The 25,571-nt window shown below is 40.1% G+C and overlaps 2 protein-coding genes across 5 annotated transcripts in view; both read left to right on the top strand.

Moving 5' to 3' along the window:
• Positions 1-20,249, top strand: part of ahnak (AHNAK nucleoprotein) — a 31,356-nt gene extending 11,107 nt beyond the window's left edge. The window contains exons 2-6 of one of the 3 annotated variants that reach the window (XM_067457788.1): positions 571-632; positions 913-1,069; positions 1,274-1,479; positions 1,761-11,652; positions 12,529-20,249. In XM_067457788.1, coding sequence (XP_067313889.1) covers positions 913-1,069; positions 1,274-1,479; positions 1,761-11,652; positions 12,529-19,208 — 16,935 coding nt within the window. In that variant the 5' untranslated portion in view covers positions 571-632 and the 3' untranslated portion in view covers positions 19,209-20,249. Of the gene's footprint in view, positions 1-570; positions 633-912; positions 1,070-1,273; positions 1,480-1,760 lie in introns of all 3 variants that reach the window. The other 2 variants (XM_067457789.1, XM_067457787.1) reach the window with 2 other exon arrangements.
• Positions 20,250-20,557: 308 nt separating this feature from the next.
• The window catches only part of klhl4 (kelch-like family member 4), a 56,256-nt gene continuing 51,242 nt past the window's right edge, over positions 20,558-25,571 (top strand). The window contains exon 1 of one of the 2 annotated variants that reach the window (XM_067457786.1): positions 20,558-20,674. Coding sequence is in view for 1 of the 2 variants with exons in the window: in XM_067457785.1 (XP_067313886.1) it covers positions 23,893-24,311 (419 nt within the window). In the remaining variant the exon portion in view is untranslated. Of the gene's footprint in view, positions 20,675-23,741; positions 24,312-25,571 lie in introns of those variants that run through there. The other variant, XM_067457785.1, reaches the window with a different exon arrangement.

The following is a 25,571-nucleotide window of genomic DNA, read 5'->3' as shown; positions in this document are numbered from 1 at the left end:
GAAATATGCAAGTAGGTGTTTTCATATCCAAGAGGTCCTGTGTAATTGTAGGGTGGATTATTATGAGGGGGTGATATCTCTGAAACAAAGAACTTGTTGTTTTGAAAGCTGGAATGGCAGGCCCACATGTCAGCTAAATAACTCAATGTTAGGCAATGTTCAAGTATAAAACTCCCAGCTCTGTGAACTACTGTTTGATATTCAATTTAAGGATATCAAGATTGTTTTTAGATATGTTTAAGCTGTATACTAAACTGAGCCTAATACATTTAGTGACTGCAATACAGCTGTTGCTCTTGTTGTAAAGCATTTTATGCAGTTTAGTGCTTTTGTATTGATGCTGTAGAAATGGGATACAGATAATCTGTTCAAAGTTGAAAAATGTGCTGAGTTCCCAAAGAGAAATCATGCTTGTTTACTTCAATGTTTTGTTGTAGATTGTATTGCCATCTAGTGGTGAAAGGTTGCTCGTCATGTACAGTTGTTCAATAAAATTGAAATAAACATAATGTCATAAACCTATATGTGAACTTCAAATCAAGACTTTTTTGTTTTGTTTTTTGTATTAAGGAAAGAACAAGTGCTGACACGGTCCACACTAGGGGACAGGTGAAGAAGGAACACATTTAAAGGTATACTGAATGAATAATATATGAATGTTATCGTTATGTGATGATAATGGCTACATGTAATGTACAGCATAATACTGCAGACATCTTAAGACTATTACTGAAAATCATTTCGAAAATATTTTTTTAATGTTGGATAATTGCTTGTGCTCATTTATAACTCAATCTACCTCATACTACAGGGTAAGCAATATAAACCTAGTATATTTTCTATTGTATAATAAGAGTTCTACTGTTTATTTTATATTGTGTAATGTTTTTTTTTTTTTTTTTTTTTTTAAAGATGGCTGACGAGCAGGACACAAGGGAAGTGCTTTACCCACAGTGGATGGGCCCTGATAAGCATGGGCTCACCATTGAACAAAAAGGTCAAGGAGAGATTTTTGTCAAAGAGGTGAAAGAAGAGTCCCCTGCTGCTCATACTGGGAATGTATATGAAGGTAAAATAACCCTTCATGGTCTGATGAAGAAAAACGTATGTTTTAATATTGCAAGAAATATTAGATTTTTAGAGCAATAAATGAGCACCATTCTTTTTTTCTGTTTGTTGTTGGGTTATTGGTCTCTGAGCTAATGCTCCTGTAGTTTTTCTAAGTACAATTTACATTTAATTTGAACTTTCCATGTACTGCCCTTTGTAACAGGTGACCAAATTGTGGGGGCCACCATTTACTTTGATAACATGAGCTCAGAAGAAACTGCTGAGCTACTGAAGACTCTAAACCGACATAAGGTTGGACTAAAATTACAAAACAAGACTGGAGACAAGTCACCTTGCCGCTCTCCAATGGGGACCTTGTCATGGGAAGGACGTGGAGGGTTAGGAGGCTCTAGTTCAGACATTCTCCTGGTAAGGTGACCTCAATTGTTGGTACATGTGTTACATGGGACCAGCACCATGACCATGTGAATCATACATTTAATTAATTTCAAATATTGTTATTCAGCATTAGTACACATTGTATCACAACAAACATTGTTACAGCGTGTAAACTGATTTTAGTATGATTAGTATTTCCATATTTAACTTATTTAACTGATTGGATTATTATTATTAATATTTTTTTATTGGTATATTTATTTCACACAGACATAGAATATCTTATTAATTTATAATTTATTTTCCTTTAGAGTGGAGATGACGAAGACTACAAAAGAATCTACACTAAGAAGATCAAACCTAGACTGAAGTCTGAGGATCTTGCTGAGGGCGTTGATGTGCGCACAGAGCGCCACAGCAGCACAAGCAGTGATGGTTGCACCGTTACTACAATCACTCGGAGAATAACTACCTACACTGTGGACGTGCCAGGGGGAACCAGTCAGCAGATTGATTGCTCAAGCCCGGAGTTCAAAGTTCAGGTCTTGCAGCATGAGCAGTCAGAGGGGGATTCTTCTCAAATCAGATTACCACATAGTAGCCTGGTTAGCAGTACACATGGAGGTATAAAAATGGGGGACATATCTCTTGGCGGGCCCTATATCACTGGTTCCTCTGTGAAGCACTGTAGCGCAGGATCTATTACCACAACAAGTGAATTAGATGGTAGTGGGAGAGAGATTACAATTAATGTGTCAGACACTGGACTGTCAGGGGGAAAAGGACAAAGGGCGATAGAACGTTTTGGAATGACTGAAATTTCTACAGGCAGTAGTGATCTCTCAGGTAAAGTGGGGTTAGACAAAGAAGTGGGGAATGTTTCTTCTCCAATGGAAGCTGGTTTTAAAACATCAAGTATGTTAAAAGAAACTGGGTTTGCTACAGTAAAAGGCCCTGTTCTGGACACTCGTGTTTCAGGTTTTTCTATTAGTGGAGATACAGGGGGCAGTATTGGCAGGGAAACTTTGTCTGAAGTGCTTAAGGATGGGTCTGATGATAAAAACAAATTGTCTAAATTTACCATAGATGTACAAGGGCCTAAGGTAAATATTAAACATCCTGAAGCTGAAATCAGTCAGAGATCGGATTTTGCCATTCGAGGTGTAGAAGGTAAAGTCAAAACTAGTGGATATGTTGTTCATGCAGAGGAAATTGGTGGTGAACTCAAGATGCCCCATGTGAAAGAACCAAAATTTGGATCTAAACAGTTTACTGTAGATGGTCCTAATGTGGAAATGATTTATAACAATCAAAGTCTTAAAGATACTAGTCAAAGTGGTTTTAGCATAACTGGCAATCAGGATCTGTCAGCTTCATCATTAGGAGTGAAAGGCACTACTTTGGAGGGATCCAAAGGTCCAAAGTTTCAGGTACCCGATACAGTAGTAAGTCTACCTGAAGCTAAAGTTAAAATTACACATCCAGATATGGATATCAGGTGTTCAGAACCTCACACTGAAGGATATGAGGGTAAAGTCAAAGAGGCCAAATTTAATGTGCCATCAATCTCTGGTCAGGGAACTTATATGCCACATGTGGACTTAAACCTGAAAGGACAAAAAGTTAAAGGAGATGTTAATGTGTCTGTTCCAAAGGTTGAAGGCAATGTTATGACAACTAAATTTGATATAAAAAAATCAGATCTTGAGGATGCTACGGGTGACTTTACAGTTCCAAAGGTGAAAATGCCCTCATTTGGAATTAAAAGTTCAGAAGAGAAAGGTCCAAATCTTGATCTAAATCTCACAAAAGCAGAAATGGATATTAAAGCAAAAGGAATGGATATCAAGACTCCAGAGCTTAACATTGAAGGATCTGATAGAAAAGTTAAAGACAGCAATGTCAAGATAACAACAATTTCTGGTCCAAAGTTTTCTGTACCTGATGTGAACTTAAACATGAAAGGGCCAACACAGAAAGGTGATGTCAACGTGTCCACGCCAAAAGTGAAAGGAGATATTACAGCACCAAAAGTTGAAATTGAAGGCCCTGGAATTGACAATTTTGAGGGTGGTTTTAAGCTACCAAAGATCAAGATGCCCTCCTCTGAAATCGTAGGTCCAAAAGTGGAGGCACCTGATGTTAACACAAATCTTCCCAAAGCAGACCTGGAAATTAAAGCTCCAGATGTGGATATCAAGGGTGCAGAGCTTGACATTGAAGGACCTGATGGAAAAATCAAGGGCTCCAAATTTAAAATGCCAATCTACAGTACAAAGATTTCTATGCCAGATGTGGACGTCAACCTTAAAGGCCCAAAACTTAAGGGTGATATTGATGTGTCCATTCCAGAAGTGGAAGGAGATATTAAAGCACCAAAAGTCAAAATTGAAGACCCAAACCTCGAGGGTCCTGAGGGTGGTTTTAAGATGCCAAAGATCAAAATGCCATCATTTGGAGGTAAAGGTCCAAAAGTGGAGGGCCCAGATGTTGACATCAAGCTCCCAAAAGCAGATATTGACGTTAACAGATCTCAAATTGACATCAAAACTCCCGATCTTGACATTGAGGGACCTGAGGACAAAATCAAAGGTCCCAAGTTCAAAATGCCTAAATTATCTGGTCCAAAGATCTCTATGCCAGATGTTGATTTCAACCTGAAAGGTCCAAAACTGAAAGGTGATGTTGATGTGTCTATTCCGAAAGTGGAAGGAGATATTAAAGCACCAAAAGTTGAAATTGAAGGCCCAGACCTTGAGGGTCCTGAGGGTGGTTTTAAGATGCCAAAGATCAAAGTGCCATCATTCGGACTCAAGGGTCCAAGAGTGGACGGCCCAGATGTTGATGTAAAAATCCCTAAAGCTGATATTGAGGTTAAGGCCCCAGATATGGATATTAAAGCTCCAGAGCTTGACATTGAAGGACCTGAGGGAAAAATCAAGGGCCCCAAATTCAAGATGCCACCAATCTCCGGACCAAAGATTTCCATGCCAGATATTGACTTTAACCTGAAAAGTCCAAAACTCAAAGGTGATGTTGATGTGTCTATTCCTAAAGTGGAAGGAGATATTAAAGCACCAAAAGTTGAAATTGAAGGCCCAGACCTCGAGGGTCCTGAGGGTGGTTTTAAGATGCCAAAGATCAAAATGCCATCTTTTGGAGGTAAAGGTCCAAAAGTTGAGGGCCCAGATGTTGACATCAAGCTCCCAAAAGCAGATATTGATGTTAAAAGATCTCAAATTGACATCAAAACATCCGATCTTGACATTGAGGGACCTGAGGACAAAATCAAAGGTCCCAAGTTCAAAATGCCTAAAATATGTGGTCCAAAGATCTCTATGCCAGATGTTGATTTCAACCTGAAAGGTCCAAAACTGAAAGGTGATGTTGATGTGTCTATTCCAAAAGTGGAAGGCGATATTAAAGCACCAAAAGTTGAAATTGAAGGCCCAGACCTTGAGGGTCCTGAGGGTGGTTTTAAGATGCCAAAGATCAAAGTGCCATCATTTGGACTCAAGGGTCCAAAAGTGGACAGCCCAGATGTTGATGTAAAAATCCCTAAAGCTGATATTGAGGTTAAGGCCCCAGATATGGATATTAAAGCTCCAGAGCTTGACATTGAAGGACCTGAGGGAAAAATCAAGGGCCCCAAATTCAAGATACCACCAATCTCCGGGCCAAAGATTTCCATGCCAGATATTGACTTCAACCTGAAAGGTCCAAAACTCAAAGGTGATGTTGATGTTTCTATTCCTAAAGTGGAAGGAGATATTAAAGCACCAAAAGTTGAAATTCAAGGCCCAGACCTCGAGGGTCCTGAGGGTGGTTTTAAGATGCCAAAGATCAAAGTGCCATCATTCGGACTTAAGGGTCCAAAAATGGAGGGCCCAGATGTTGATGTAAAAATCCCTAAAGCTGATATTGAGGTTAAGGCCCCAGATATGGATATAAAAGGTCCAGAGCTTGACATTGAAGGACCTGAGGGAAAAATCAAGGGCCCCAAATTCAAGATACCACCAATCTCCGGGCCAAAGATTTCCATGCCAGATGTTGACTTCAACCTGAAAGGTCCAAAACTCAAAGGTGATGTTGATGTGTCTATTCCTAAAGTGGAAGGAGATATTAAAGCACCAAAAGTTGAAATTGAAGGCCCAGACATCGAGGGTCCTGAGGGTGGTTTTAAGATGCCAAAGATCAAAATGCCAACATTCGGACACAGGGGTCCAAAAGTTGAGGGCCCAGATGTTGACGTGGAAATCCCTAAAGCTGATATTGAGGTTAAGGCACCAGAAGTAGATATTGAGGGACCTGAGGGAAAGATCAAGGGCCCCAAATTTAAAATGCCATCTATGTCACGTCCAAAGATCTCTATGCCAGATGTTGACTTCAACCTGAAAGGTCCAAAACTCAAAGGTGATGTTGATGTGTCTATTCCAAAAGTGGAAGGAGATATTAAAGCACCAAAAGTTGAAATTGAAGGCCCAGACCTCGAGGGTCCTGAGGGTGGTTTTAAGATGCCAAAGTTCAAAATGCCTTCATTCGGACTCAAGGGTCCAAAAGTGGAAGGCCCAGATGTTGATGTGAAAATCCCTAAAGCTGATATTGAGGTGAAGGCACCAGATGTTGATATTAAATGTCCAGACCTTGACATTGAAGGACCTGAGGGAAAGATCAAGGGCTCAAAATTCAAGATGCCATCAATCTCTGGTTCAAAAATGTCCATGCCAGATGTTGACTTCAACCTGAAAGGGCCAAAATTGAAAGGTGATCTTGATATATCAATTCCAAAAGTCAAAGGAGACATTAAAGCACCAGAAGTAGACATCAAGGGTCCAGAGCTTGACATTGAAGGACCTGAGGGAAAAATCAAGGGCCCCAAATTCAAAATGCCATCCATCTCTGGCCCAAACATTTCTATGCCAGATGTTGACTTCAACCTGAAAGGTCCAAAATTAAAAGGTGATGTTGATGTGTCTGTTCCTAAAGTGGGAGGAGATCTTAAAGGACCAAAAGTTGAAATTGAAGGCCCAGACCTTGAGGGTGCTGAAGGTGGTTTTAAGATGCCAAAGTTCAAAATGCCATCATTTGGAGGTAAAGGTCCTAAAGTAGAAGGCCCAGATGTTGATGTGAAAATCCCTAAAGCTGATATTGAGGTGAAGGCACCAGAAGTAGATATCAAAGGAACAGAGCTTGACATTGAAGGACCTGAGGGAAAAATCAAGGGCCCCAAATTCAAAATGCCCTCTATCTCTGGCCCAAACATTTCTATGCCAGATGTTGACTTCAACCTGAAAGGTCCAAAATTAAAAGGTGATGTTGATGTGTCTGTTCCTAAAGTGGGGGGAGATCTTAAAGGACCAAAAGTTGAAATTGAAGGCCCAGACCTTGAGGGTCCTGAGGGTGGCTTTAAGATGCCTAAGTTCAAAATGCCATCATTTGGAGGTAAAGGTCCTAAAGTGGAAGGCCCAGATGTTGACATCAATCTCCCAAAAGCTGATCTTGACGTTAAAGGACCCAAAATCGACATCAAAACTCCTGATATTGACATTGATGGGCCTGAAGGAAAAATCAAAGGTTCCAAGTTTAAAATGCCATCAATCTCTGGCCCAAACATTTCTATGCCAGATGTTGACTTCAACCTGAAAGGTCCAAAATTAAAAGGCGATGTTGATGTGTCTGTTCCTAAAGTGGGGGGAGATCTTAAAGGACCAAAAGTTGAAATTGAAGGCCCAGACCTTGAGGGTCCTGAAGGTGGCTTTAAGATGCCAAAGTTCAAAATGCCATCATTCGGACTCAAGGGTCCAAAAGTGGAAGGCCCAGATGTTGATGTGAAAATCCCTAAAGCTGATATTGAGGTTAAGACAACAGAAGTAGATATCAAAGGACCAGAGCTTGACATTGAGGGATCTGAGGGAAAAATCAAGGGCCCCAAATTTCAGATACCATCAATCTCCGGTCCAAAGTTTTCCATGCCAGATGTTGACTTCAACCTGAAAGGGCCAAAATTGAAAGGTGATCTTGATGTATCCGTTCCAAAAGTTAAAGGAGACATTAAAGCACCAGAAGTAGATATTAAGGGCCCAGAGCTTGACATTGAAGGACCTGAGGGAAAAATCAAGGGCCCCAAATTCAAAATGCCCTCTATCTCTGGCCCAAACATTTCTATGCCAGATGTTGACTTCAACCTGAAAGGTCCAAAATTAAAAGGTGACGTTGATGTGTCTGTTCCTAAAGTGGGGGGAGATCTTAAAGGACCAAAAGTTGAAATTGAAGGCCCAGACCTTGAGGGTCCTGAAGGTGGTTTTAAGATGCCAAAGTTCAAAATGCCATCATTTGGAGGTAAAGGTCCTAAAGTGGAAGGCCCAGATGTTGACATCAATCTCCCAAAAGCTGATCTTGACGTTAAAGGACCGAAAATCGACATCAAAACTCCTGATATTGACATTGATGGGCCTGAAGGAAAAATCAAAGGTCCCAAGTTTAAAATGCCTACCATGTCTGGTCCAAAGATCTCTATGCCAGATGTTGACTTCAACCTGAAAGGGCCAAAACTGAAAGGTGATGTTGATGTGTCTATTCCAAAAGTGGAAGGAGATATTAAAGCCCCAAAAGTTGAAATTGAAGGCCCAGACCTCGAGGGTCCCGAGGGTGGTTTTAAGATGCCAAAGTTCAAAATGCCTTCATTCGGACTCAAGGGTCCAAAAGTGGAAGGCCCAGATGTTGATGTGAAAATCCCTAAAGCTGATATTGAGGTCAAGACACCAGAAGTAGATATCAAAGGACCAGAGCTTGACATTGAAGGACCTGAGGGAAAAATCAAGGGCCCCAAATTCAAAATGCCATCTATCTCTGGCCCAAACATTTCTATGCCAGATGTTGACTTCAACCTGAAAGGTCCAAAATTAAAAGGTGACGTTGATGTGTCTGTTCCTAAAGTGGGGGGAGATCTTAAAGGACCAAAAGTTGAAATTGAAGGCCCAGACCTTGAGGGTCCTGAAGGTGGTTTTAAGATGCCAAAGTTCAAAATGCCATCATTTGGAGGTAAAGGTCCTAAAGTGGAAGGCCCAGATGTTGACATCAATCTCCCAAAAGCTGATCTTGACGTTAAAGGACCGAAAATCGACATCAAAACTCCTGATATTGACATTGATGGGCCTGAAGGAAAAATCAAAGGTCCCAAGTTTAAAATGCCTACCATGTCTGGTCCAAAGATCTCTATGCCAGATGTTGACTTCAACCTGAAAGGGCCAAAACTGAAAGGTGATGTTGATGTGTCTATTCCAAAAGTGGAAGGAGATATTAAAGCCCCAAAAGTTGAAATTGAAGGCCCAGACCTCGAGGGTCCCGAGGGTGGTTTTAAGATGCCAAAGTTCAAAATGCCTTCATTCGGACTCAAGGGTCCAAAAGTGGAAGGCCCAGATGTTGATGTGAAAATCCCTAAAGCTGATATTGAGGTGAAGACACCAGAAGTAGATATCAAAGGACCAGAGCTTGACATTGAAGGACCTGAGGGAAAAATCAAGGGCCCCAAATTCAAAATGCCATCTATCTCTGGCCCAAACATTTCTATGCCAGATGTTGACTTCAACCTGAAAGGTCCAAAATTAAAAGGTGATGTTGATGTGTCCGTTCCTAAAGTAGGGGGAGATCTTAAAGGACCAAAAGTTGAAATTGAAGGCCCAGACCTTGAGGGTCCTGAAGGTGGTTTTAAGATGCCAAAGTTCAAAATGCCATCATTTGGAGGTAAAGGTCCTAAAGTGGAAGGCCCAGATGTTGACATCAATCTCCCAAAAGCTGATCTTGACGTTAAAGGACCGAAAATTGACATCAAAACTCCTGATATTGACATTGATGGGCCTGAAGGAAAAATCAAAGGTCCCAAGTTTAAAATGCCTACCATGTCTGGTCCAAAGATCTCTATGCCAGATGTTGACTTCAACCTGAAAGGGCCAAAACTGAAAGGTGATGTTGATGTGTCTATTCCAAAAGTGGAAGGAGATATTAAAGCCCCAAAAGTTGAAATTGAAGGCCCAGACCTCGAGGGTCCCGAGGGTGGTTTTAAGATGCCAAAGTTCAAAATGCCTTCATTCGGACTCAAGGGTCCAAAAGTGGAAGGCCCAGACGTTGATGTGAAAATCCCTAAAGCTGATATTGAGGTGAAGACACCAGAAGTAGATATCAAAGGACCAGAGCTTGACATTGAAGGACCTGAGGGAAAAATCAAGGGCCCCAAATTCAAAATGCCATCTATCTCTGGCCCAAACATTTCTATGCCAGATGTTGACTTCAACCTGAAAGGTCCAAAATTAAAAGGTGATGTTGATGTGTCCGTTCCTAAAGTAGGGGGAGATCTTAAAGGACCAAAAGTTGAAATTGAAGGCCCAGACCTTGAGGGTCCTGAAGGTGGTTTTAAGATGCCAAAGTTCAAAATGCCATCATTTGGAGGTAAAGGTCCTAAAGTTGAAGGCCCAGATGTTGACATCAATCTTCCAAAAGCTGATCTTGACGTTAAAGGACCCAAAATCGACATCAAAACTCCTGATATTGACATTGATGGGCCTGAAGGAAAAATCAAAGGTCCCAAGTTTAAAATGCCTACCATGTCTGGTCCAAAGTTCTCTATGCCAGATGTTGATTTCAACCTGAAAGGTCCAAAACTGAAAGGTGATATTGATGTATCAGTTCCAAAAGTTAAAGGAGACATTGAAGCACCAGACATAGATATTGAGGGACCTGAGGGAAAAATCAAGGGCCCCAAATTCAAAATGCCATCTATCTCTGGCCCAAACATTTCTATGCCAGATGTTGACTTCAACCTGAAAGGTCCAAAATTAAAAGGTGACGTTGATGTGTCTGTTCCTAAAGTGGGGGGAGATCTTAAAGGACCAAAAGTTGAAATTGAAGGCCCAGACCCTGAGGGTCCTGAAGGTGGTTTTAAGATGCCAAAGTTCAAAATGCCATCATTTGGAGGTAAAGGTCCTAAAGTTGAAGGCCCAGATGTTGATATCAATCTTCCAAAAGCTGATCTTGACGTTAAAGGACCCAAAATCGACATCAAAACTCCTGATATTGACATTGATGGGCCTGAAGGAAAAATCAAAGGTCCCAAGTTTAAAATGCCTACCATGTCTGGTCCAAAGATCTCTATGCCAGATGTTGATTTCAACCTGAAAGGTCCAAAACTGAAAGGTGATATTGATGTATCAGTTCCAAAAGTTAAAGGAGACATTGAAGCACCAGACATAGATATCGAGGGACCTGAGGGAAAAATCAAGGGCCCCAAATTCAAAATGCCATCTATCTCTGGCCCAAACATTTCTATGCCAGATGTTGACTTCAACCTGAAAGGTCCAAAATTAAAAGGTGACGTTGATGTGTCTGTTCCTAAAGTGGGGGGAGATCTTAAAGGACCAAAAGTTGAAATTGAAGGCCCAGACCTTGAGGGTCCTGAAGGTGGTTTTAAGATGCCAAAGTTCAAAATGCCATCATTTGGAGGCAAAGGTCCTAAAGTTGAAGGCCCAGATGTTGATATCAATCTTCCAAAAGCTGATCTTGACGTTAAAGGACCCAAAATCGACATCAAAACTCCTGATATTGACATTGATGGGCCTGAAGGAAAAATCAAAGGTCCCAAGTTTAAAATGCCTACCATGTCTGGTCCAAAGATCTCTATGCCAGATGTTGACTTCAACCTGAAAGGGCCAAAACTGAAAGGTGATGTTGATGTGTCTATTCCAAAAGTGGAAGGAGATATTAAAGCACCAAAAGTTGAAATTGAAGGCCCAGACCTCGAGGGTCCCGAGGGTGGTTTTAAGATGCCAAAGTTCAAAATGCCTTCATTCGGACTCAAGGGTCCAAAAGTGGAAGGCCCAGATGTTGATGTGAAAATCCCTAAAGCTGATATTGAGGTGAAGACACCAGAAGTAGATATCAAAGGACCAGAGCTTGACATTGAAGGACCTGAGGGAAAAATCAAGGGCCCCAAATTCAAAATGCCATCTATCTCTGGCCCAAACATTTCTATGCCAGATGTTGACTTCAACCTGAAAGGTCCAAAATTAAAAGGTGATGTTGATGTGTCCGTTCCTAAAGTAGGGGGAGATCTTAAAGGACCAAAAGTTGAAATTGAAGGCCCAGACCTTGAGGGTCCTGAAGGTGGTTTTAAGATGCCAAAGTTCAAAATGCCATCATTTGGAGGTAAAGGTCCTAAAGTAGAAGGCCCAGATGTTGACATCAATCTTCCAAAAGCTGATCTTGATGTTAAAGGACCCAAAATCGACATCAAAACTCCTGATATTGACATTGATGGGCCTGAAGGAAAAATCAAAGGTCCCAAGTTTAAAATGCCTCACATGTCTGGTCCAAAGATCTCTATGCCAGATGTTGACTTCAACCTGAAAGGGCCAAAACTGAAAGGTGATGTTGATGTGTCCATTCCAAAAGTGGAAGGAGATATTAAAGCACCAAAAGTTGAAATTGAAGGCCCAGACCTTGAGGGTCCTGAAGGTGGTTTTAAGATGCCAAAATTCAAAATGCCCTCATTTGGAGGTAAAGGTCCTAAAGTGGAAGGCCCAGACGTTGACATCAATCTCCCAAAAGCTGATCTTGATGTTAAAGGACCCAAAATCGACATCAAAACTCCTGATTTTGACATTGATGGACCTGAAGGGAAAATCAAAGGTCCCAAGTTTAAAATGCCTAACATATCTGGTCCAAAGATCTCTATGCCAGATGTTGACTTCAACCTGAAAGGTCCAAAACTGAAAGGTGATATTGATGTATCAGTTCCAAAAGTTAAAGGAGACATTGAAGCACCAGACATGGATATCGAGGCACCTGAGGGAAAAATCAAGGGCCCCAAATTCAAAATGCCATCTATCTCTGGACCAAACATTTCTATGCCAGATGTTGACTTCAATCTGAAAGGTCCAAAATTAAAAGGTGATGTTGATGTGTCTGTTCCTAAAGTGGGGGGAGATCTAAAAGGACCAAAAGTTGAAATTGAAGGCCCAGACCTTGAGGGTCCTGAAGGTGGTTTTAAGATGCCAAAATTCAAAATGCCCTCATTTGGAGGTAAAGGTCCTAAAGTGGAAGGCCCAGATGTTGACATCAATCTCCCAAAAGCTGATCTTGATGTTAAAGGACCCAAAATCGACATCAAAACTCCTGATTTTGACATTGATGGACCTGAAGGGAAAATCAAAGGTCCCAAGTTTAAAATGCCTACCATGTCTGGTCCAAAGATCTCTATGCCAGATGTTGACTTCAACCTGAAAGGGCCAAAACTGAAAGGTGATGTTGATGTATCGGTTCCAAAAGTTAAAGGAGACATTAAAGCACCAGCAGTAGATATCAAGGGCCCAGAGCTTGACATTGAAGGACCTGAGGGAAAAATCAAGGGCCCTAAATTCAAAATGCCATCTATCTCTGGTCCAAACATTTCTATGCCAGATGTTGATTTTAACCTTAGAGGTCCAAAACTCAAAGGTGATGTTGACATGTCTGTTCCAAAATTGGAAGGAGATATTAAAGGACCAAAAGTCGACATTGAAGGCTCAGACCTTGAGGGTTCTGAGGTTGGTTTTAAGATGCCAAAGATCAAAATGCCATCATTTGGAATTAAAGATCCAAAAGTGGAGGGTCTAGATGTTGATGTGAAAATCCCTAAGGGCGATTTTGAAGTTAAGGCACCAGACTTGGACTTTAAACCTCCAGAGCTCAACATTGAGGGACCTGATGGAAAAGTCAAGGGCCCCAAATTCAATATGCCATCAATCTCTGTTCCAAAGGTTTCTATGCCAGATGTTGATTTTAACCTGAGAGGTCCAAAGATGAAAGGTGATGTTGAAGTGTCAGTTCCAAAAGTTAAGGGAGACATTAAAACACCAGATGTAGATATCAAGGGGCCAAAACTTGACATAGAAGTACCTGAAGGAAAAATCAAGGGCCCAAAACTGAAGATGCCATCAGTATCTGGTCCTGAAGGTCCTAATGTTGAGGTCGATCTTCCAGAAGCAAATGTGAAAAAGTCGAAGTTCAAGATGCCAAAATTTAAGATGCCTAAATTTGGTTTTAAGTCCCCCAAAGGAGATATTGATGTTACTGTGCCTAGTACTGATGTCAGTTTAAAATCACCGGACATTGACATTAAAACACCTGATCTTGACATTGAGGGACCTGAAGGAAAAATCAAAGGTCCTAAGTTCAAAGTGCCGTCTATGTCTGGTCCAAAGATCTCTATGCCAGATGTAGACTTCAACTTGAAAAGTCCAAAAGTCAAGGGTGATATAGATGTCTCTGGACCCAAAATTACAGGTGACATAAAGGTTCCAAAAGTTGACATTGACAGTCCCAATATTGAAATGGAGAGCCCCGAAGGTGGTTTGAAGATGCCAAAGATCAAAATGCCATCATTTGGACTCAAAGGTCCTAAATTAGAAGGTCCAGATGCTGACATCAATCTCCCAAAAGCAGATGTTGATATTAAAGGACCTGAAATTGATATTAAAACCCCCGACCTTGACATTGAGGGACCTGAGGGTAAAATCAAAGGTCCCAAGTTTAAAATGCCTACAATATCTGGATCAAAGCTCTCTATGCCGGATGTTAACCTAAATCTGAAAGGCCCCAAAGTTAAAGGTGATATTGATGTATCAGTTCCAAAAGGTAAAGGAGACATTGAAGCACCAGACATAGATATCGAGGGACCTGAGGGAAAAATCAAGGGCCCCAAATTCAAAATGCCATCCATCTCTGGCCCAAACATTTCTATGCCAGATGTTGACTTCAACCTGAAAGGTCCCAAATTAAAAGGTGATGTTGATGTGTCTGTTCCTAAAGTGGGGGGAGATCTTAAAGGACCAAAAGTTGAAATTGAAGGCCCAGACCTTGAGGGTCCTGAAGGTGGTTTTAAGATGCCAAAGTTCAAAATGCCATCATTTGGAGGTAAAGGTCCTAAAGTGGAAGGCCCAGATGTTGACATCAATCTCCCAAAAGCTGATATTGACATTAAAGGACCCAAAATTGACATCAAAACTCCTGATTGTGACATTGATGGGCCTGAAGGGAAAATCAAAGGTCCCAAGTTTAAAATGCCTACCATGTCTGGTCCAAAGATCTCTATGCCAGATGTTGACTTCAACCTGAAAGGTCCAAAACTGAAAGGTGATATTGATGTATCAGTTCCAAAAGTTAAAGGAGACATTGAAGCACCAGACATGGATATCGAGGGACCTGAGGGAAAAATCAAGGGCCCCAAATTCAAAATGCCATCGATCTCTGGCCCAAACATTTCTATGCCAGATGTTGACTTCAACCTGAAAGGTCCAAAATTAAAAGGTGACGTTGATGTGTCTGTTCCTAAAGTAGGGGGAGATCTTAAAGGTCCAAAAGTTGAAATTGAAGGCCCAGACCTTGAGGGTCCTGAAGGTGGTTTTAAGATGCCAAAGTTCAAAATGCCATCATTTGGAGGTAAAGGTCCTAAAGTGGAAGGCCCAGATGTTGACATCAATCTCCCAAAAGCTGATATTGACGTTAAAGGACCCAAAATTGACATCAAAACTCCTGATTGTGACATTGATGGGCCTGAAGGGAAAATCAAAGGTCCCAAGTTTAAAATGCCTACTATGTCTGGTCCAAAGATCTCTATGCCAGATGTTGACTTCAACCTGAAAGGTCCAAAACTGAAAGGTGATGTTGATGTATCAGTTCCAAAAGTCAAAGGAGACATTGAAGCACCAGACATAGATATCGAGGGACCTGAGGGAAAAATCAAGGGCCCCAAATTCAAAATGCCATCGATCTCTGGCCCAAACATTTCTATGCCAGATGTTGACTTCAACCTGAAAGGTCCAAAATTAAAAGGTGACGTTGATGTGTCTGTTCCTAAAGTAGGGGGAGATCTTAAAGGACCAAATGTTGAAATTGAAGGCCCAGACCTTGAGGGTCCTGAAGGTGGTTTTAAGATGCCAAAGTTCAAAATGCCATCATTTGGAGGTAAAGGTCCTAAAGTGGAAGGCCCAGATGTTGACATCAATCTCCCAAAAGCTGATATTGACGTTAAAGGACCCAAAATTGACATCAAAACTCCTGATTGTGACATTGATGGGCCTGAAGGGAAAATCAAAGGTCCCAAGTTTAAAATGCCTACTATGTCTGGTCCAAAGATCTCTATGCCAGATGTTGACTTCAACCTGAAAGGTCCAAAACTGAAAGGTGATGTTGATGTATCAGTTCCAAAAGTCAAAGGAGACATTGAAGCACCAGACATAGATATTGAGGGACCTGAGGGAAAAATCAAGGGCCCCAAATTCAAAATGCCATCTATCTCTGGCCCAAACATTTCTATGCCAGATGTTGACTTCAACCTGAAAGGTCCAAAATTAAAAGGTGACGTTGATGTGTCTGTTCCTAAAGTGGGGGGAGATCTTAAAGGACCAAAAGTTGAAATTGAAGGCCCAGACCTTGAGGGTCCTGAAGGTGGTTTTAAGATGCCAAAGTTCAAAATGCCATCATTTGGAGGTAAAGGACCTAAAGTGGAAGGCCCAGATGTTGACATCAATCTCCCAAAATCTGATATTGACGTTAAAGGACCCAAAATTGACATCAAAACTCCTGATTGTGACATTGATGGGCCTGAAGGGAAAATCAAAGGTCCCAAGTTTAAAATGCCTACTATGTCTGGTCCAAAGATCTCTATGCCAGATGTTGACTTCAACCTGAAAGGTCCAAAACTGAAAGGTGATGTTGATGTATCGGTTCCAAAAGTCAAAGGAGACATTGAAGCACCAGACATAGATATTGAGGGACCTGAGGGAAAAATCAAGGGCCCCAAATTCAAAATGCCATCTATCTCTGGCCCAAACATTTCTATGCCAGATGTTGACTTCAACCTGAAAGGTCCAAAATTAAAAGGTGACGTTGATGTGTCTGTTCCTAAAGTGGGGGGAGATCTTAAAGGACCAAAAGTTGAAATTGAAGGCCCAGACCTTGAGGGTCCTGAAGGTGGTTTTAAGATGCCAAAGTTCAAAATGCCATCATTTGGAGGTAAAGGACCTAAAGTGGAAGGCCCAGATGTTGATATCAATCTCCCAAAAGCTGATATTGACGTTAAAGGACCCAAAATTGACATCAAAACTCCTGATTTTGACATTGATGGGCCTGAAGGGAAAATCAAAGGTCCCAAGTTTAAAATGCCTACCATGTCTGGTCCAAAGATCTCTATGCCAGACGTTGACTTCAACCTGAAAGGTCCAAAACCGAAAGGTGATATTGATGTATCAGTTCCAAAAGTTAAAGGAGACATTGAAGCACCAGACATGGATATCGAGGGACCTGAGGGAAAAATCAAGGGCCCCAAATTCAAAATGCCATCGATCTCTGGCCCAAACATTTCTATGCCAGATGTTGACTTCAACCTGAAAGGTCCAAAATTAAAAGGTGACGTTGATGTGTCTGTTCCTAAAGTAGGGGGAGATCTTAAAGGACCAAAAGTTGAAATTGAAGGCCCAGACCTTGAGGGTCCTGAAGGTGGTTTTAAGATGCCAAAGTTCAAAATGCCATCATTTGGAGGTAAAGGTCCTAAAGTGGAAGGCCCAGATGTTGACATCAATCTCCCAAAAGCTGATATTGATGTTAAAGGACCCAAAATCGACATCAAAACTCCTGATTTTGACATTGATGGGCCTGAAGGGAAAATCAAAGGTCCCAAGTTCAAAATGCCTACCATGTCTGGTCCAAACATTTCTATGCCAGATGTTGACTTCAATCTGAAAGGTCCAAAATTTAAAGGTGACATGGGCATGTCTGTTCCAAACATTGAAGGAGATATTAAAAGACCAAAAGTTCAAATTGATGGCCCAGATCTTGAGGGTCCTGAGGGTGGTTTTAAGATGCCAAACATCAAAATGCCATCATTTGGAATGAAAGGCCCTAAATTGGAGGGTCCAGATGTTGACATCAATCTCCCAAAAGCTGACTTTGATATCAAAGGACCTGAAATTGATGTTAATGCTCCTGATCTTGACTTTGAAGGAGCTGAGGGGGATGTAAAACATATTAAGTTCCCAAAATTCAAAGGGCCCAACTTTGGAATAAAGTCTTCGGGTGGCAGTCCTTCAGTACCTGAAAAAGATATTAAGGCGAGCATTGATATCAAAAAACCTGATGTCAATGTTAGTGGACCAGATGCAAACATCAAGGTTCCAAAAACAAAGAAATCAAAATTTTCATTTGGAGTTAAAAGCCCAAAATTGGATGCAGATATTCCTGATGCAAGTGGTAGTTTAGAAGGACCTGATATGAACATAGATGTGAAAGGAAAGAAGGGTAAATTCAAACTGACTAAAGGGAAAGGGAAGTCTAAAACCTTTGATGGTGATATGAAGACTGGAATTAATTTGGAGGCAAATGATCCTGATTTACAGTTGAAGTCAACCAAAGTTAAGAAACCATTTTTTGGAAAGTTACATTTTCCTGATGTGGAATTTGACATAAAATCTCCAAAAGTTAAAGGTAGCTCATCTGCATCTGGAAATATAAAAACATCTGATGTTGATTTGCCATCTGCAAGCCTTAAAACTGATATTCAGACACCAGATTCTAGTTTGGACAGTCCAGATTTCAAAACAAAAGGGGGGAAAATGAAAATGCCAAAAATCGGTATCTCTAGCTCTAAATTAAAAACTCCTGAACTGGATGTTAGAGGTGGAACATTGGAGACCTTGCATTCCCCTGATGTCAGTGTAGCAGGATCAGGTATTAACGGAAAAGGCAAAGTTCAAATTAATATGGAAGGAAAACCACATGATGTTGAGTTGACAATGCCATCTGTAAATGTCCATGGTGTGGCTTTAGATACTGATTTAAATCGCACTGAACAAAAAGGAGTAAAAGGGAGCATTGAAATACCAGGCTTTAATGTGAGGGGACAAAAAGGAGAGGCTGCAAGTGGGTTAGGCATGAAGTCAGATGCATCATTATCTGAGTTTGAGTACCAAGAAGGAAATGTAACCTTTCCTAAAATCAAAATACCAAAGTTTGGTGTTGCATTGCCTAAAGTAGAAGGAAGAGAGATGGGAGTAGATGTAGGTTCAGGTGAGTTGGCTGCTGGTGCTAAAGTTAGTTCCCAAAGTCTAGAAATGCAGAGCACTGATATGAAAAGCAGTGGTGGAAAAATGAAAGTCAAAATGCCAAAACTATTTCTCAAATCTAAATCTAAAGGTGGCAGCGCAGCTGATCTTAATGTTGAGGGAGATGATGCTGATCTTACCCCTAAAGGTGGTGCAAATGTGTCTAAGGAGTTGAGTCTTAGTTCTGGAGAATTGATAAGTGGCAAGTTGGCAGTTGAGGGAAGCTCTGGATTTAAAGTTTCACCAAAGAGTAAATCAGCCTCCCTTGACTTCTTCAAAAAATCACGACATCAGTCATCCTCTGTAAGTGATGAGGGAGGTTTAGCCTCCCCTGTTTCCACTGAAGGATATTTACAGGCTGAGGGTGGCAACATTTCAGTAGATGCTGGAGAAACAGTGGTTAAAGGCAAAAAAGGAACGTTGAAGTTTGCTACAATTGGAGGTTTTAGCTCAAAAAGTAAAGGTTCATATGAAGTGACAGATGAAAGTGAGGTTAGGATTGAGGGTGCTGGTGGAGTTGCTCAGCCTTTAAAGAAGTCCAGAATGTCGTCAACATCTAGCAGTGATAGTGGCTCAAAAGGTAGTTTTCGGTTACCACAACTCGAAATAGCCGTTTCGCCAAAGAAATAATTTTTACATTAGAGTCTATACACAGTACATTCACAATATATATATATTTTTTTGTTGGTCTTGACTACATGTACATCTTTCATTTAAACAATAGTGCACTGTTTCTTCAATTTCCACAAATAATCGTTACAGACTTTTTTTTTTTTTTTTTTTTTTTTTTTAAATCACAATTTAACTGTAAATAAGAGAAAACTGTTATGTGATTTTAATTCTTTTGTGTTGTAGATAGAAATTTCATGTCCAATCCAACAAGGTGTGTAGTTAATATAAAATGTTCTGCATCTAGATTTGAGTTGTCATCTGATAACTTGTTATATTTTTGTACCTTTGAAAGTTTTGGGACTCTTGTCCTTTCTAAAATTGTCTGGATACAAAATGGTCTGTCTACACCTGAAACATGATTTTAGTTGCATTTGAAATGATTTTATGACTTCAACTTCATTTATATATTTAGTGATGTATCATATGTACTCATCACAGATGAATAACGAATTTCAACAGTGATAAAACAGATATCATTTGTAAGCACAATGAAGTTTAAGGGCTGTACAAACTGTAAATAAATTGATTCAAAATAGATACATTTGATAACATAACATTGTCTCCCAAATAATATGACACTTCAGATATTATGGAATTTACACAGAGATTATAATCTTCTAAAGTATTTATATCTAAGATTGTCTTTTCCGGTGATTGATTGAATCTCTTTAAAATGCACACCAGGTAGCAGTTGACAAAAGCTGCGACTTGCTTTGATTTTTAATGGTTTCTAAGGCATTTTTTTCTTAGTTATATCTTCCACATTTCTTTACATCTAGTTGGCTCTCTCTCTTCCTCTCACTAAATGTATGAAATGTTGTGCTGTTGTGTGGTGATATAACTATAGGAAATCTAATGCCAATGGTTAAACAAATATTTTGAAAAGGCATAAAATGTGCATTGCCTTTGTAAATAGTGGGACCTTTAGGCTTCAAGTTTTTAACTCCTTTTTCTTGTATGAGTTGCAAAAAATTTAAATAAAGTGATCAACTATCAATACATGCTTGAGTGTTACTCTTTTCATTCAAATCCTATTGATAATGTAACATAACTGTTTTGTTGGAAAATTCACTTGTATAACAATAATATAGAATGCAGAATGCCTGACAATAAGATTGTATTCGTTCAACTCCGTTATTCTCCGTATTTCTATATGACTACTTTGACAAAAGCCAACACCAAGAAAACAGGAAATGGGCTTTCCTGTCCTGGTTCTTCAAATCAGTACTAAGGAAGGAAATGATCAGGAAATTCCTTTGAGGGAGGAAAGTGTGGTTTGTTTTGTATGCAAATATTAGATAGCAGGACTGGGGTGAGAAAAGAGAACGGCATGCATTCTTTTGTTAACTTGGTATCTATGACAAGCAACTTAAGCTGAGAGGAATACAGGCAGAAACGCTTCTTTTTCTTATTTTGTTTGAAAGGTAAGACCGATGATTGTCTTTTACTATGCAATGCTGACATTATACATGAAAATGTGTGGATTATAGTGGATTTCTTTCATCTTTGAACAGGTTTTTTTTAAGGTTGTTTGATGCATTGGGTTGATTTTCAAATTCCCTTTGTGTGTGTGTGTGTGTGTGTGTGTGTGTGTGTGTGTACACGGTTACTCCGGATGGGTCATAATTTAAGAGACCGTATCTTACTAAATTTAATAGAATAAAACTGGTTTCCTATTTGAGTGCTTGGTATATTCTCGCTTAGACACCTTTTTTATAAGTGAAAGCCTTGAGAAGAAGACCGGTTTGACTATATTAATAAATAATAATAATTAAATAATAATAGATGAAAATGATAGTTAAAAACAAAAAAAATAAAACTATTAACAGTGCAAAATGTCTACTTGGTCAAGGGGTTTGGAGTGTTGTTCAAACTCAAATGTCCCTCTTGCTTATAGAATTGAGGGATGCAGGTAGAAATAATCAACTAACTCTCTTTATCTGGTAAGACACATGTTTGTGGATAATACAACGTGCAGACTAGGCTGATGTCTCTTGTATCAAAGAAGATGCAGACAGATGGTGTCCTTGACTCCTCGGAACAAAAGGTTAGACTGCATTTATTTCAGTTCATACTGGTGCATTTTACACTGACCCTAGACCAAATATACAATTTATGGTGAAATTCTCAAACAAAATAATCCGCAATATCTTTCTTTGTCAACCCACATTTTCAAGGATGTATATTATTTTTATGAACTTAGGACACTATAGGGCTCTTTAAGAACCGACAATTTTTAAGTGATGGACTATATCTTGCATTGCCGACGTGTTAAATTCTAATTTCCCAAGATGATGTGCATTTATCTTATTAGTATTAAATATTAATAAAACTGATTTCTATTCATCTACTGTGCCTGTTGTTTCATGGTCATATTAAGGTAGAGTTGCCTTTTATGAAGTATATGTAATATTTAAATGAAATATAAAAAAACAAAAAAGGCTTCAGAACGACATCATGGATTAACTGTATAGGTTAACTTTATTCACCCAGACATCATTAAATGATAGCTTCAAATAAGATTAGTTTGCACATCCAAAGCAAATTTATCCATCCTACATGCCCTCCACCCCCTGCTGTTCACTCCTTACATAATGCATCAAGGTACAGAAATTGGTAATTAAACAGTCTCACACAGCTGGGGTGAGAACATCTGGATCACAGAAATCTCAAAAAGAAAAAAAAGTTTAGATTCAGAACAACTAGCGATGGCTTAATTTTACAATTTGTTGTAGTATTATGTGCATTGCACAGATCAGAAGATTTGATCAAAACCTTATCTTATTATCTAATTAAAGTTATATTCTACATTATATATGTTTTCAGCGCACTTTTTTTCAAAAGGCAAGATTGTAATATGTAATGAGAAAATGTGTGTTTTCAGTTAGTATATTAAATAGCAAACAATGCAAGATGTATGTATCAAATGACCCCTTTTACTGAAATAATTACAGTAATACAGTTTATCAACTGTAGAACAAAGCTCTGAAACAATCTAAATTAAAAACTAAAAGTTAACACTTTACAGTAAGGGTTCTATTTGTGAACATTAGTTAACTATGGTAAATTAGATAAGTTAACAATGAAAAAAAAAAAGATCTTATTCTAATTTAAAAATGTAAAAGTTGTGTCTGTTAATACTGTTAGCAAAGGGAACCTCCTTACCGTAATGGATACCATAAAGAATGACGGTGTCCATATTTTGAGCATAACAAAAGAACAGTGAACTGAAGGCACTGCACATGAATAAATCATTGACTGTATCTGCAGTATAAGACCAGCAAATCTTTGGATACAAATAGAGTCAATGAGCAATACAGAGACACACTCTGCAGTGCATTTACATCCACTTTTCCATATGGGACCAGATAAACAACAGTAATTCATTTTCTACAGCTGAGGTTATCGCATCTCCATGTGGATTGTGATAAATTTGCTTAGCTTTATATGCATTTCAATAAGGACAAAGGGTTTTAGTTTTGTCTTTTTTTCAGTGTTGGATTCAAAAATAGCAATCACTTAAATCAGAAATAATCAGTTGGTACCATTGCCAAACCCCAAGCAAAAGAGTAAGCAAATTAAAACCTTTCATATATTTTTCTTGTACATTGGTTAAGTTATTGTGTTCAAATTGCGAAGGTTCCAAATGGTACCGTTTTAATATATTTATATATATATGTATATTTTTAAAGTTATTTGTATTTCTTTTGATTATTTTAATTCCTTCTACATAAAGCACTTTGAATTACCATTGTGTATGAAATATGCTATAAATGTGCATAGCCCTGCTTAAACGACGCATATTTCTTAATATACAGCATTCAACAGCCTTACACAGCCACATACTGTAGACATTTCCTGAACATTAACTAGTGATGAGGCACGGACTGGTGCTGCAACGAAGAAGTCAAAACAGTGATACTCTTTGGTGTTTATCTGTCACTATGGCTTGAGAAAGACAGTGAGAGCATAATTTTTCTGCATGGTTTCCTCCTTCGTTGAGAGGCTGAGACTCTCTCCCTCGGGATCCCGTCAGATGGGGGGGACAGTGTGGGGAGACATGTCTATGTGCATGCGTGAGCGAGAGAGAGCTGGAGCGAGGGAAAGAGCATGTGTGCACGCATAAAGGAAAGGGGCAGAGAGTGAGTGCGAGCACAGAGGATGCTGCTCGTGGAAGGAGATGGTGCTGGTTTTGGCTTTCCTTCCCGTGCTACAAGATTCCCCCCACTAAGATTTGACCTCTGCGTCCTGTCAGTTTGGCACCTCCGCTTCTCGGGTAAGAGCTGTTCGTTATTTGCTGCTGGAATCGGTGCAGGTTGCTGTAAGCGTTCCTCATGTTTGTGTGTGTGTGTTGTGTGTGTGTGTGTCGTATGTGCAGAGAGACACAGAACGACAAAGGGAAGGGAGGAGGGTGGAACAGGCAGAGGATATCATGTGTGTGCTATAACTACGGACAAGGAGCAGACAGAGTTGGAGAAGAGGGGAAATAAGACACAAGGCAGAAGCTGCAGACATCGTCCCTTTATTGGCCAAAACCGGCAACAAAGACAAAAGAGGTGAAGCTGAAGTCGAGACTCAGACGTTCTGCCTCGTTATTCCTCGGATTCCATGTGCAACTGGCATCGCATCGAGGGCAAATAGGATGTCTGTGTCTGGAAAAAAGGAGTTTGACGTGAAGCAGATCCTCAGGCTCCGCTGGCGCTGGTTCAGCCACAGCACACAAACATCAGCTGGGAATGGGGGCTATATCCAACAGGAAGGTTTCGACCACCGGGGAACACCGGTGCGCCTGAAAAGTCACTCCCGGGACAGAGGAGGACTCCGCAAGAGCAACAGCCCCGTGCACAGCATTCTGGCTCCGAACCCTGGACCCACGCCTGTTTATGTCAGGCCGGGCAATCAATCGTGGCACCAGCAGAACATCATCCAGCACCTCCAAGCTAGCGAGGAGCTTCCCAAGAGCAACTCACCTTGCAGTGCCAGGAAAGAGGAGGCGAAGAGCAGCCATGAGGATGTGAAGAGCAATCCGGAGGATCCCTCTGAAGAGGAAGCCACAGACAGGTAAAAAAAGAAAAACAAACAAACAAAAAAAAGCTCAGTGCAGAAATAGAACCGTAAAACCAGATGTGTGAAATGGTGCCTGCTGCTGTCAGCTAACACATAAGTTTTGCCTGTAGGCATATAATACATGCGGATTTTAGAGGAAAATCCTATTTTTGCCCTTCACGCAGTAATGAAAACAGACAGTACGGTGCCAAGAGATGAGCAAGGTGTTATTTTGGCACAGAGTGGATTTATGGTAAGCCCTAGGGAGCGTCAGGATTGAGTACAAGTACAGTATTTAACTGTCACTTTATTTGAGCTCATTACGCCAGTGAAATTCGCTCAGAAATGACAGTTTGTTTTATTTCCATGCGCCGTGTTGCCAGTACTTACACGCTGGTTTGGTCTTCGGAGAATATAATTTTTCAATCAACTCCACCATTGCAGCTGCCACCACAGCTCACCTGGGAATAGTTCATTCACATGGCATACGGGTTGTAGAAGCAGAGCTCTGAAATATCCATGGATAAATTATTCATCAAGCAGACATCTCACAAAACACAGAGGAAAACATAGAGGCGTCTGGATATAGCTGGCAGTATAACACATTCTGTAAGCCGCGAGGTGGTTCGCTCTTCATTTTAGCAGACTGCATTTTCATAACCTGCAGCAGGAATATTTCACGGCATGTTAATGCACGCATCCTCTGACTTATAAATGTTACAGAGAGGATACCATTACATCAGAGGCCATTGGCGCAAGGGCTATAAATTTGGGAAGGGCAACAGGATGAATTATCTTTAGCGGGGATGATATTTACACATCAGTTCAGAGAAAGAGAACATTTCATTTGCGAGCTCCGATCTATCAAAATTTATGAGATTATAAAGGCCTGCTTCCACAGATGCTTTCAATTCACATATTAAGTGCTGGATCTTTACAAGAGAAAGATCTTGTTTTTTTTCCACAGAGTAGCTCTGTCTAGTATAATGTCACCGTAGGCCGAGTAAGGCAGGAAGTAAACATTTTCTCACATGAGGAAGAGAAGAAACTGACCCAGGCTAAAAGATGATGTCATGAGAGATAAAAAACAAAAACACACTCGTTTCCAAAGAAGTGCATCGCATTTTACACACAATCAACAAAGTCCTAGCTTATACATACACACATAAGACTGTAACTGTTTATCAAGTGTTTGTGAAAAAATGTTCATTACATTTATGATTAAGGATTTAAATACAGTATGTAATCAAATCGATATCATGATGTGCTGAACAT

Source organism: Pseudorasbora parva, chromosome 11 (assembly GCF_024679245.1).
Source record: "Pseudorasbora parva isolate DD20220531a chromosome 11, ASM2467924v1, whole genome shotgun sequence".
NCBI classification, from domain to species: Eukaryota; Metazoa; Chordata; class Actinopteri; order Cypriniformes; family Gobionidae; genus Pseudorasbora; species Pseudorasbora parva.
The sequence above is the reverse complement of the archived record's forward strand: the minus strand, read 5'-3'. Positions and strand labels throughout refer to the sequence as shown.